This window comes from Contarinia nasturtii, unplaced genomic scaffold, assembly GCF_009176525.2.
Source record: "Contarinia nasturtii isolate CC-2019 unplaced genomic scaffold, AAFC_CNas_1.1 Cnas_scaffold_2678, whole genome shotgun sequence".
In the NCBI taxonomy this organism is placed as follows: domain Eukaryota; kingdom Metazoa; phylum Arthropoda; class Insecta; order Diptera; family Cecidomyiidae; genus Contarinia; species Contarinia nasturtii.
In genome coordinates, this window is record NW_022199997.1 from 1,914,166 (window position 1) to 1,928,399 (window position 14,234).

Consider the following 14,234-nt stretch of genomic DNA (forward strand, 5'->3'; position numbering starts at 1 on the left):
CGAATTTCGTTAAGCCAGACCTCTTAAAAAATTGACCCGCCCTAATATACATACATTCAGTCTGTGTTCAGACGGTGAAAATAAATAAATAAAATAAATTATCATTATTATTATACAGTAAGTATGTATGTGTGCCGCTTCTGAAAAGGATATATTTTAAGATTTCTCGGGCCTGAAACCGTCCGTTTTTGGGCCACCTCAATGTTGGCGATTATATTTATTTAGAAAGCATAGACTGAGTTATTCTTCTTCCCAATAAAGCTCTATGTTTTGGATCTGACATCATTGTAAAATGACCACCGTTTACAAGAATGACACGTAAGCTGGGAACACTTTCCCAACCAAGTTTAGGTCGGTTATATAATTTCTTCGCACAATCAAGACGTTTTTGAATATTTTTGTCCAAGTACTCATTGCCAGTAGGTGACAGAAGAAATTCTGTTGCCTTAAATAAGTCTACTATAATTGGCAACGAATTGACCTTGTACACCCTACATATGTTTTGGTAATGAACTCGTTGTTTCAACAACAGAACTTCCCAATCAATGTCTGAATTTTTCAAATCTATATTCTTTTCTTTCACCTCTTCAATGGCTTCGGTGAGAGAAAGCTTACTCACACGCTCCCACCACACTGTATCACTCAATGTTTTGAAAAACGGAGATACAAATACAATAAAATTCAAAAACATACCGGTTTCATTTGGAATATCCGATACTCTGGGAAAGTACGTATCGATTAAACCTAAGAACGAAACCGGATAACCACTGCTTATGAGTTGTTTTGTTATTTCATAGGCTAGGATACCCCCAGAAGAGTAACCAGCTATTGCACAAGGACCATTTGGCTGTACTTCCTTTATCTTAGGGATCATTCTTGTGGCCATTTCCTCAATGGATGTGGGCTGTTCATTTTCTGGCGACGACCACAGTAGCACGTAGATAGGAATACTTTTATCAATCTCGTGTGCTAGTTCAAAAGCATAGGAAGTATCTCCGCGGCCGTCTGGCAATAGAAATAGAGGTGTTTGATCTCCATATTGACGTGCTGGAACGGCTGCATCACAATACAATCTATCAGATGAGTTGGTCACGCGTTCGGCGAAATCTTTCAATATTGGAAATGAAAATAAACCACGAGGATCAACGTGTATACAAAAGCGTATCTTTGCCTGGGTAACAAATTGCATCACCATCAGTGAATGTCCACCTAGTTCAAAGAAATTGTCATGCCGGCTGATGCGTTCAATTCCCAGTAGTTCACTCCAGATTGTGGCTAGTTTTATTTCCATTTCATTCTTTGGAGCCTCATATGAATGACGCGAAAATGACTCATCGTCCGGGGGTGGCAGTGCACGTCGATCCAACTTGCCATTGGGTGTGAGTGGCAACGCTGATAGACAAACATAAGCCGCCGGCACCATATAGTCAGGCAGTAAAGTCGCCAGATAGGTACGTAAATTCTGAGAAAGCGATTTATGTTGTTCGGCGACTACATATGCAACTAGACGCGCATCAGTATCAGAGTGGTTTTTCCATGACAAAACAACGGCGTCGTGCACCAAAGGATGTTCAATGAGGCGGGCCTCAATTTCGCCAGGTTCAATTCGGAAACCACGAATTTTTACTTGTTGGTCGGTGCGTCCCAAAAAGACCAAATTGCCATCAGGAAGATAACGGGCCCGATCACCGGTGCGATACATACGTGCTTCTGGATTCTCACTGAATGGATCGGGGAGAAAACATTCTGCGGTAAGTTCAGGTCGATTGAGGTAGCCGCGTGCTACACCAGCGCCACCAATATACAATTCTCCTTCGGCTCCCAACAGAACTGGTTCTCCGTGTGAATCTAGCACGTAAGTTTGTGTATTAGAGAATGGACGCCCAATAGGTACCGAAGCGTTGTTAAAATCAACTGGACACGACCACATAGTCGACCAAATAGTCGTTTCAGTGGGACCGTAAACATTAAATACTTTTGTGCGAATAGAAGCAGTTTGTAACAGGGATAAGGGAGGTGTTTCACCACCCAATATCAACGCTTGCAAGCCATTTAAATGGGTTAGATCTTGTGTGTTCCGAAACAAAGCCGGTGGTAAAGTTACATGTGTAATCTTTTCAGTACTCAAATAATTAAGCATGGCGATGTCCATGTGCCGTGTTTCTTCGTTGGGCATGCAAAGACAGGCTCCACTTGTTAATGCCATTAGAATTTCCCACAGGCTAGCATCAAAAGCGCAAGTAGCAAAGAAAAGTACACGGCTCATGGGGTTAACTCCAAACAGCGGCCTCATGGCATTTGCTAGATTGTACACAGATTGATGCTCGATCATTACTCCTTTTGGTGTTCCGGTTGAGCCCGATGTATAAATAACATATGCCAAATGGTTCGGAGTTAGTCCCAGTTTAGTCGGGTTAAGATTATCGGTTGAAAAGCGGTTAGTTATCTTTTGATCTAGGTCCAAAATTGGTATTTGATGATTTCCAAGTACTTTTTCACCAATGACATCTGCCAACAAATAATGTGGCATAGAATCTTGCAGAATATTCATCAGCCGTTGGCTGGAATAGGCTGGATCCAGTGGTACATAAGCACAGCCAGCTTTTAGAATTCCTAAAATAGCTACAATCATTTTCGTGCTACGTTTAACACAGAACGCGATGAGGTCATCCGGTTTGACACCTTTTGTAATTAGGTAATGTGCAAGCTGATTTGCTTGTGCGTTGAGTTCTGCATAGCTTATTTTTTCTCCTTCCCATTCTACGGCAATAGCCTGTCCGTCGCGCTCTACCTGCTCTTCAAACAACTGATGAAAACAGCGAACAGATGGATAATTAACTGTCGTTTGGTTCCAACTGCGTAACAGCATCTCCCGTTCTTCCTGTGGCATGATGGTTAATGTTCGTATATGTTGTTTTGGTGAGTTACTTAATGCATCGGCAAGAGAGGCAAGAGCCTGTTGCATATAAGCACAGATACGTGCTGCTGATATCGGAGATACCACTTGGGCTGTTACACCAAGTGCATCTCTATCATCCTCTACTGAAAGCGTTATTGGGTAGTTGGTTCGCTCCTCAGAGTCTAGGAAGGTAACACCTGGTATGGGCGTAGTGATGTGCTCGGTGTGTTGATTATGACGATAATTGAGAAGCGCGTTGAAAAGTGGCAGATTAGCTTTCACTGCACTACAGCGTTGCGCCAACGCCAGGGATACATGTTCATGTTCCAGCAACGTACTCAATCTAGAATGAGTGAGGTGCACAGCGGACTCTACGGATACCGCATCAACATCCAATCGCAATGGCAATGTGTTCATAAGTAACCCCATAGCACTATCGTTACCTTCTCCAGATTGTAAGCGGCCGAGTAATACAGTACCGAAGACTACTTTCTCGCTTCCACTGGCACGGGCAAGTACTTGTGCCCATGCCAAATGACATAAACTGGCCAGGCTGACCTGTAAATTTTGCGCATGAGCCCGTAATCGGTTATTGAGTGCCTTGGGTAGTTTTAGATATTCTTCATCAACCTCTGTTCCATCGCTATGTACATCATTCAGACCAAATGGTAAGGTTGGCGTTTCAATGTCGGCTAGCATTTCTTTGAAGAATTGAACATGATCAGTTTGGCTAATACCTAAGCGTGCTTGGGCTACTAGATTACGGAATGGTGCGGGTGTGACCAACTGATCGTTTTGTCCATCATTTGTTGCCTTCACTTCTGCATACAGTTTTTCTGATGTTATATGGTCTCCAATCAAATGATGATTCAATTGCAATGCAACCCAGCCACCTTCAGACATTGGTGCTGCTATCAGACGTAGGAGAGGGGGTTGCTTTAAATCTAGACGATAGTGACGTGTGTTAAATCGGTTAATTAATTGTTCTAGTGCCGGTTCATCGGTACCATTCAAGGTAACTTCGGCAAGTAACGATGGAACTCGACGCAAGACAACTTGTGCCGGTTCACTCAGTCCTTCCCATATGAAGACGGTGCGCAGAATATCATGTCGTTCAATTACTTGTTGCAGGGCAGACGCATAAGTTTGCAATGACACTCGGTCTTGAAACTCCAAACGTCTTAGAATCAAGTATGGGTCACCATGTTCAGCCATTATATGATGGAACAAGATGCCTTGCTGTAAAGGCGCTAATCCATAAATATCTTGGATATTGACCACACCGCCCGGCACCTGTGTGATCAGTGTATCAATTTCCGCCTGAGATAGAGTGATAAGCGGCAACATGTACGGAGTAATAAATGTGCTTTCTGCGGTAATCGGATTAGGTGGGATGATTATCGCCTTATGATGGACTAGGGTTTTGGCCAATTCGGCCAAGGAGGGAGTACTAAATATCTCCCGGACGTTTGTGTCCAAATTGATTTTTCGCAACTTTGCCAGCATCCTTACAATCAGGAGAGAATGGCCACCCAACGCAAAGAAATTATCATGCCGACTGATACGCTCAATATCCAACAGTTCACTCCATATTGAGGCTAGTTTTATTTCTGTTTCACTTATTGGAGCCTCGTAAGATTGACGGGCAAAAGCCTTATCATCCGGAGCAGGCAATGCACGCTGGTCCAATTTTCCGTTTGGGGTGAGTGGCATAGATGAAAGATGAACATAAGCTGCAGGTATCATATAGTCAGGTAGCAAAGATGCTAGATAAGTTCGCAAGGAGTAAGCAAGAGATGAATCTACATCGGCCACTATGTATGCTATTAGACGGGCTTCAGTATCAGAACTGTTATTCCCTAAAACTACAGCAGCGTCACGTACCAGAGGATGTTTAACCAAGTAACTCTATTTCCCCGGGCTCAATTCGGAAACCGCGAATTTTTACCTGCTGATCAGTACGTCCCAGATATACTAAATTTCCGTCAGGCAAATAACGAGCCAGATCACCGGTGCGATACATGCGTGCCTCGGATATCTCACTGAATGGATCGGACAAAAAGCGTTCCGCAGTAAGTTCGGGTCGGTTAAGGTAGCCACGGGCCACACCAGCGCCACCAATATACAGTTCTCCTTCGGCTCCCAATGGCAAAGGTTCACCTTGTGCATCTAGGATGTAAATACGATTGTTAGATATTGGACGACCCATAGGCACCGATTCGCTTTCGAAATCAATTGGACACGACCAAGTAGTCGCACATATGGTTGCCTCAGTTGGGCCGTAAGCATTGAAAACTGCAGTGTGCATAACGGCAGTTTTTAGCAACGATAGCGATGGTGTTTCGCCACCTAAAATCAAAGCTTGCAAGTCAGTTAAATTGATTAGATTTTGTGTGTTTCGAAACAAGGCCGGCGTTAAAGTTGCATGGGTAATCTTTTCGGTATTAATATATCTAATCAAGGAAGTGTCCGTTTGACGGTCTTCATCATTTGGGATGCAAAGGCAGGCTCCGGTTGTTAAAGCTCCCACGATTTCACTAACACTGGCATCAAAACAACAGGACGCAAACTGTAAAATGCGGCTCTTCAGAGTTACATCAAAAATGAAAGCTAGACTTTGAACCACACTGAGAAGAGACTTATGCTCCACCATCACCCCTTTCGGTCTTCCGGTAGAACCAGAAGTATAAATTATATATGCCAAATGAGATGAAGTTACACCGAGTTTTGAGAAATCCGGGTTATCACTTGACAGGCCACCGGGTAACGTATAGTCCAAATTTACCAAAGACACATGATAATCTCCAAGTGCTTTTTGGCCAGTGGTATCTGCTAACAAAAGCAATGGATCCGCATCCACCAAAATGTTTTGTAACCGTTCACTAGTATATTCCGGATCGATTGGTACATAAGCACCACCGGCTTTTAGAATACCCAATAGAGCTATGGGTAATTTAGTGCTTCGCTTAACGCAAACTGCGATGCGATCATCTGGCTTAACTCCTCGCATGATCAAATGATGGGCCAATCGGTTAGCTTGTGCATTGAGTTCTGCATAACTCAAAGTTTCTCCTTCAAATCGCATCGCTATGGCCTGTCCTCTACGCTCCACTTGTGCCTCAAATAATTGATGAAGACAACAAACAGGTGGATAATTAATTGTCGTCTGGTTCCATGTATGCAACAGCATCTCACGTTCTTCTGGTGGCATCACTGTCAAAGTTCGTACAGCTCGTTGTGGTGTGTTTATTAAAGCATCGACAAGCGAGACGAGAGCCTGTTGCATATAACCACAAATCTTCGCTGCTGACAGCGGTGACGCCACATGAGCTATAAGACTCAGTGTGTTGTCATCATCGTCCAGTGCCAGGTTTATTGAGTAATTTATCCGTCCTACACTACTGAGAATATTCACTCCAGCGGGTGGTGCGACGGCATGCTCTGTCTGCGATTTATGACGATAGTTTAGCAATGCGTTGAAAAGAGGCAAAGAAGATGGCACTCCACTACAGCGTTGCGCCAACGCTAAAGATGCAAATTCATGAGATAGTAAAGCACTCAAACGTGAATGAACGTTGCGTACAGCGTTTTCTACTGTAGTATCATCAATATCTAGCCGCAACGGAAGCGTGTTAATCATCATACCCATAACACTCTCGTTTCCTTCCCCAGACTGTAGACGACCAAGTAGTACTGTACCGAATACCACTGTTTCATTTCCGCTAGCACGGGCAAGTACCTGTGCCCAGGCCAAATGACAAAGACTGGCCAGACTTACATGGAAATGACGTGCAAGTGCTCGCAATTGATTATTGAGTTCCTTTGACAGCTTCAGGTGCTTCTGATCGATCCTAGTACCATCGTCATGAACGTGGCTCAAACCAAACGGTAGTGTTGGTGTATCAACATCACTAAGCATTTCTCTAAAGAAATGCGTGTGTTCGGCCTGACTAATACCCAGACGAACCTGGGCCACTACATTGCGGAATGGTACAGGCTTTGCCAATTGGTCACCCTTTCCATCGACTATATTCCGGACTTCTGCATGCAGTCTCTGTTGGGAGGCGTAATCACCAACTATGTGATGCATCAGCTGCAATGCCATCCAATTGCCTTTATGCGTTGGAGCGGCCAACAAACGCAACAGTGGTGCTTGTTTTAAATCTAGACGGTAGTGACGCGGGTTGAAGCGGTTATTTAATTGTTCTAGAGCTGACTCATTTGTTTCATCTAGTATGACTTTGGAGAGTAAGAATGGAACATGGCGCAAGACAACTTGTGCCGGTTCACTAAGTCCTTCCCATATGAAGGCGGTTCGCAGAATATCATGTCGTTCAATTACCCGTTGCAGCGCGATTGCGTAGTTATCAAGTGTTTCACGATCACTAAATTGTAAATGACTCATTATTAAGTATGGATCGCCCTGCTTAGCCATCAAATGCTGAAATAAGATTCCTTGCTGCAATGGTGCTAGCCCATAAATATCTTGAATATTGGTTAAACCACCAGGCACTTGTTCGACCAGCACATCAATTTCTTCCTGCGATAGATCGATAAGCGGCAACATTTCTGGAGTAATAACAGTGCTTTCGACGGTAATCAGATTGGGTGGAGTTCTGATTGCCATATGATCTCTCAGAGTCTCAGCTAGTACAGCTAATGAGGGTGCATCAAATACTTCCCGAACGTTGGTATCCAGTCCACTTCGTCGCAACTGTGATAGCAGATTAACGATTTGAAGAGAATGCCCGCCCAATGCAAAGAAATTTTCATTTCGACTGATTCGCTCAATACCCAACAATTCACTCCAGATTGCAGCCAGTTTTTCTTCCATTTCGCCTCGCGGTTCTTCATATAGTTGACGGGCAAATGCTTCATCGTCCGGCGTTGGAAGTGCACGTCGGTCTAATTTACCATTTGGTGTGAGTGGCAATGATGATAGACACACATATGCTGCTGGCACCATATAATCAGGCAATAGAGATGAAAGATATGTACGTAGATTGTTGGCAAGTGACGCATTTGGATCGGCCACTACATAGGCTACCAGACGGGTATCACTATCAGTATCGTTTTTCCATGGCTGTACAGCAGCTTCCCGCACCGAAGGATGTTCCACTAAACGGGCCTCAATTTCGCCGGGCTCAATTCGGAAGCCACGGATTTTAACCTGTTGGTCAATGCGTCCCAGATACACTAGATTTCCATCAGGTAGATAGCGTGCCAGATCACCGGTGCGATACATGCGTGCTGTTGGATTTTCACTAAATGGATCGAACAAAAAGCTCTCTACGGTAAGTTCAGGTCGATTAAGATAGCCACGGGCCAAACCAGCACCGCCTATATACAGTTCTCCTTCGGCTCCCAATGGAACCGGCTCTCCATGTGGATCAAGCAAATAAACACAAAGATCTGAGAATGGACGTCCAATTGGATGAAAATCTTTCGAAATTTCAACTCGTCCGTGGATGGCACTTGGCGTTTCCGTAGTTCCATACATATTGATTAGTATAGTTTTATTATTGGCGTTCTTTTCGCTCCAATTCTTTACAATCATTTGATTTAACTCTTCACCACGGAAGAACACGAATCGAAGTCGATCAGACGTAGAACTAATATTTTTCGCCTGCATAAACATTTTAAAAGCGGAGGGGGTTTGATTGAGTACGGTTATGCCATTAGTACAGACCCATTCATAGAATTCGTGGGGAGAACGACTGATATTGTAAGGCACAATTATCAGCTGGCCTCCAGTAAATAACGCGCCACACATTTCCCATACAGAAACGTCAAAAGAGAGTGAATGAAATAAACTCCACTTTTCCTGTTTATTAAAGCCAAATTTGTCATACGCAACATTCAAGAGACGTGTCCACTGCTGATGTTCAATCAAAATCCCTTTCGGTGTTCCAGTTGTGCCGGAAGTGTAGATCACATAAGCCAAATGAGCAGTAGTGAGTCCCAGTTTGACTGGATCTGGGTTTTCGGTCGGTAAGCCGAAAAGCGAGGTGTTGTCCAAATCCACTACTGAAAACTGATGGTCTCCAAGTGCACTTTGACCAGTAGAATCTGTTAACACACATATTGGTTCGGTTTCCTGCAGAATAATTTGAAACCTTCGACTTGAGTGGGCTGGATCAAGAGGTACATATGCACCGCCTGATTTTAAAATACCCAGAAGGGCAATAAGCATTTTTGTGCTGCGCTTTAGGCAAAGTGCAATACGACCTTCTGGTTTGACGCCTTGTGCGATCAGGTAATGTGCCAGCTGATTTGCCCGTGCATTTAATTCCGTATAGCTCAATGTTTCTCCTTCACATTCGACGGCAATTGCTGATCCGTCACACCTGACTTGTTCTTCGAACAACTGATGGATGTACTTGTCAGCAGGATAAGTTATGTCAGTTTTGTTCCAGATATTGAGCAGCAGTTCGCGCTCAGCTTTGGGTAGCAAATTCAGTTGGCCAACAGGTTTCTGTGATTGATCTATGCTATGAGCAGATGCAAGTAAAACCAGCAAATGTGATGATATACGGCTTACTTCCTCTTCTGATATCTTATTATTATCATAGATCCAACGGAAGGACTCATTATTTTTGTTGATCTGAAGCGTGAGCAAACTGCTGTGAGCGTCTTTCGAGGGGCATTCTTCTTGAATGTCGATTAGGGACACAGCTAATGCCCATGGTTTTTTGTTGCGCAATTCATTTGAAGAACATGTGGCATGTCGAACGATCAAATCTGACAAGCATGGTAAGCTGTCAACTATTTCCTTGCAATCTCTCTCTATATTGGCCACAACACTTGAAAAGGAATCACTCAAATCGATGGATGTCGAAAATGGTACAGTTTCAGCAAAAATTCGCGTTGCCAATACATCATCATTTCTGAAAATTGCATTCGATTCAGTTGCATCCCATCCGATTTGTAATTGTGTCTTTTGAGTATCTCGAGCAATGTAAATGAGCCATGCGGCAATAAGCTCTGTGGCACTGAATCCAACGGGGGATAAACTTTGAAAATCAGAAGCGGCCCATACAGGGGATAGATTGGCATAGTTTTGCGCAATTGAAAGTTTACATAGTTCAAAGTTGGCAAGACAATGAGACCAATGTGGATTTGAACACATGGCCTGTGCATATGTCGCGCCCAAGAATTCGGCTTGTTCAGTCGTTATAACTGGAAGTTGATCACCTGCGAGAAGATGACATTGATTGGCAAGTATCTGAGCTGATATGGCTCGCCCACTTTCATCAAGGAAATCACTAATTTTAACAACTCCATCTGCAACAGCAACGTGCCAAGCATTTTCGTCAATTGCCAATAATGTTCCTGGTGCTTCCGTGCGTTTATCTATATCATTTACGCGTTTCAGTCCACTGATGCTCACCACTCGATCGACAAGAAGTACTTTTGAGGTTGCAAAAGGACTGAGACCGCTTCCTGCCCACGTGTTAGCATGCACAAGACGTACTAGTGAATCGGCACATCGACTCCACTGTAAAAATCCAGCTGCAACTGGCGTTCTTCGATTTGCATAAAAGCTCTCATTCTGCTCGTTTGTTGAGACGGAACGACACCGTTTATCAAGTGTAGCTACTGTAGTATCGTTTGGATCACTAACAACAAGAGCCAAAATAAGATTTAAACGTTCTTTTAAGGCAACAAGTTGTTCTTCTGAATGACGTTCCTTAATGTCTTCGAATATGATGTCAAGACGACCATTTGGACGATCAGTCCAGAATGTTATTTGTAATTCATTGGTATCGATGTTTCCACCAAAATAAGATGAAGAGTTACAACCTTCAAGCTCTTCTCTATGATCAAAAAGCATTACATTAACGAGAGGGCCAAAGCTTCTGTTTGAATTATATTCAGCATATCGTTGAATTTCATCAATGCGATAGCGTTGATGGACAAGAACTGATTTTGTTTCATCAGCAACATGTATTAGAACTTGTTTGAGTGTAGCGTCCCTAGGGATCCGCAATAGCAATGGCACGATATTCGATGACATACCGAGCTCTTGTCTCAAATACGTTCCGCGCACCGGTAAGCTGAGACTTACATATTCGTGGCCAAGTAAACTTCGGAACAATAGTGTTGATACACCAATGTAGAGAATGGCTTCTGGAATATTCACTTCTGCTGCTATTTGTTGAAGTTTTTGGCGTTCACTGATGCTCAGTGAGTGTGTACAACGGTATGAGGTTTTGTTCAATGGAGAATTGACATTTCGCTGAGTATAGGCATGACGCTTCAATGACTGCACTTGATGTTTCCAAAATATCTCGTCTTCTTCATGTTCTGCTGAAGCATTATAGGCGAGGTCCGCTTGAGCAAGTGCATCGAAATGCAATTCAGGAAACACGACGATAGGATTGCCTAGTTTTAAGTTATTATAGGCGGTAGTGATCATGGATTCTAATTTGGCCCAAGATCTTACATCAATAAGGCTGTTATTAAACTGTGCATACAGTGCGTGTGTGTTGTTGTCGACAATGTAGAAAGTGAATTCATACAGTTTATCGTTGGTTGTGATACAGGGCTGATTTACTGCTTCTTTCATTCTTCTCAATGCCTCTTCAAGTGGCTTGACATGTGTTCTAACATCAATTGTTCCTATTGTTTGGTGAATGCTACGATCGTATATCTGCCAGAGTTCTCCATCTGAGAAATCAAAGTGCGTTTGCAATAATGGAATTTCCAAAGTAAACTTTTTGATCACATCAGCTAGAACTTCTAGATCCAGTGGACCTTGGATGACTTGATAAAACCATATGCTGCATCTAGTACCAGGTTGCATTTGTTCAACGAGAAACATCTCTCGCTGAGCACGCGTTGTGATGCTCCGAACCAATGGAGCATTGGAGTGAGTGAGTTCACCATTAGATATGTTCATCATCGTAATTTGTATAATTGCGACTTTCAACTTAGCCGATTTACACTGTACGAATTCTGAAAAACATAAGACATTATAATATTTATGCTATAAATTAGTAAAACTTATTATTGCAAACACTACACCGAATAGTCATGGTTCGAAAAAAAAATCAAGGAAATGAGAGGAAACCGACATGGATGCCTGTGTAATGCCATTTATATTGACTCGTAAATGACCATGACCATTGACCATGCATCGTAAAATGATGCTTGCAATTTGTGTTCTACAATCATGATGGCCGGTTAAAACAAAGAAGTAAAACCAGCAGTTGCAAAATAGATAAACAATTGCTCAAAACGTAAAATAACCTTATTGACCGAAAAAATCGTAATAAAAAACAAAATTTAACAAAACTCAGATTTTGTTTATCACGTGACGCAATACCAACATACATATGAAATATGTATATTTTGCGTCACTCTATATGAACCGTTGAGAAACAAAGATACCCTCAGAAAAGTTGAGAAAAAATCTTCAACTTAAACTGGAATGTAAATCAAATGTCAACATTTAAGAGTTGAGAATTAGAGAAACAAACTGTTAAGTTTGAACTTAAGTTATGATGCAGTTTGTTATGAAATGTTTCACTGTTGCTCACTACTTTCAAACATCTGTTGGTTGCCCGAAATGCCAATTTTCTCACTATTCAGTAGGTGTCACAAGGCAAGTTTATATGGAACTCTCGGAGACTCGGTATAGAGCACTCAAACAATGAAAAAAGTCCAGATCGTGATTTGTATGATAAGGAATGCGATTTTTTTCATTCTGATTTCACCAGGTGATACAGACAATTGAGTAGTATTTGAGAATTGAAGAAAAAAAAATTAATTTCACCATTCACATGGGCGGCTTGTCGATTTACAAATACTACTCAATTTTCTGTATCATCTGGTGAAATCAGAATGAAAAAAATCACATTCCTTATCATCCAAATATATTATAAAATATTCATAAATTTTTTTCTATTAAAATTCATATTCATATTTGAAATTCAATTGAATGAACCGCTGTTAGATAAATTATCCGAAATTAAACACAAATATTTCACACACATACTTCCTACTGTGTTTGATACTTCACAATGAATTTGTTTGGAGTAAAAAAAAATAATCACAATATTGTGAATCGTAGGTAAAAATGGTAAACTTTCGGATCTTTCAATCTGAAAAGAGAATGAATTAAAAGAATTTCGGTATCGCCCCTTTTATACATTTTATAAAAAAATGTTATAAAGAGAGCGTTTCTTTATTATCGAGTGTTAATTGTTATCTGGAAGATATTTTGTCCCATCTTGCTTTATTGTCAACTTGCAATTAACATGTGCCCATAAAATTTTATTGGATACAAGACAACATTGTAGACAGTTCGGCTATACGTTCTCTGTCCAACCATTAACTATACTTATGTTTCTAAATATTCATACGCATATCTCATATAGCATTAGATAAGCAATGCAATCATCATCGCGCTTCATTGATATGATTTGACGCGTGGTTGCTCGCCTATATAGCCAATAGGTAGGAACTTGTTCCGATTTAAGTTAGTCTGTATTTTCCATCCAACGACTCGATGAGGAGAAATAAAATAAGTAAATAAAATATAACAATAAACTCTCTCTCTTCTTTTATAAATTTTCAATTTTTAAATTGTTTGCATATATTCGCCACAATACATTTTGTAATTGGCAAATAGGCTGTTAAATGTACAATATAACCATTTTATTCCTCGAACACACTTTGAATTTTGTATCAGAATAAGAAGTTCTTTTCATTTACTCATTTCCATTTGATTAACTGATACAGATACAGAACTGATGTTCAACAACAACAATAATTCATGGGTTATCCATCAAACTAGAAAACTAGAAACAGTAGTAAAAACTCGCTTAAACTAGCACACAACGAAGCCAACTTCACACTAATATGGGTACAAATTGTACGTAAAACTACCAAGAGAACCAACTTCACGCACTAGAAAAATAGTTTTATGGTCGTCCCCATGATATTATCATTGAAAAATTTATAAAACTAAACATAAACGATAAAACTATAGTACGTTAAAATTACGATTATCACAATTAGGAAATAATATATACAACATTATAATAAATAAAGAAGAATTTTCAATTGTTGATTTTCAATTTTTATGTGTATCTTTCACGATTGAAGAAGAATGGAGAGGACAAAAGAGGACATCAGCAGCAGAATCGCTAAAGCACGGGCCGCATATGGACAACATCGCGCAACATGGAACACAAGGCACCAGCACAAAACTACGAATTTACAAGTTCTGTGTGCTTGCGGTCCTCTTGTACGGCAGTGAAACGTGGAACTACACAGAACTAGAATTGTCAAGTGCTCAAGTATTTGTCAACACTTAAGTGCCACCGCA

At 41.4% G+C, this 14,234-nt stretch overlaps 1 protein-coding gene across 1 annotated transcript; it reads right to left on the reverse strand.

Moving 5' to 3' along the window:
* Window positions 1–217: 217 nt before the first annotated feature.
* Window positions 218–4,645, reverse strand: LOC116348934 (bacitracin synthase 3-like). The gene is made up of 2 exons (XM_031780158.1): window positions 694–4,645; window positions 218–633 (listed from the first exon to the last, which is right to left on the reverse strand). The coding sequence occupies exons 1-2, from the start codon at window positions 4,643–4,645 to the stop codon at window positions 218–220; spliced, it is 4,368 nt and encodes a 1,455-aa protein (XP_031636018.1).
* Between the last annotated feature and the right edge of the window lie 9,589 nt (window positions 4,646–14,234).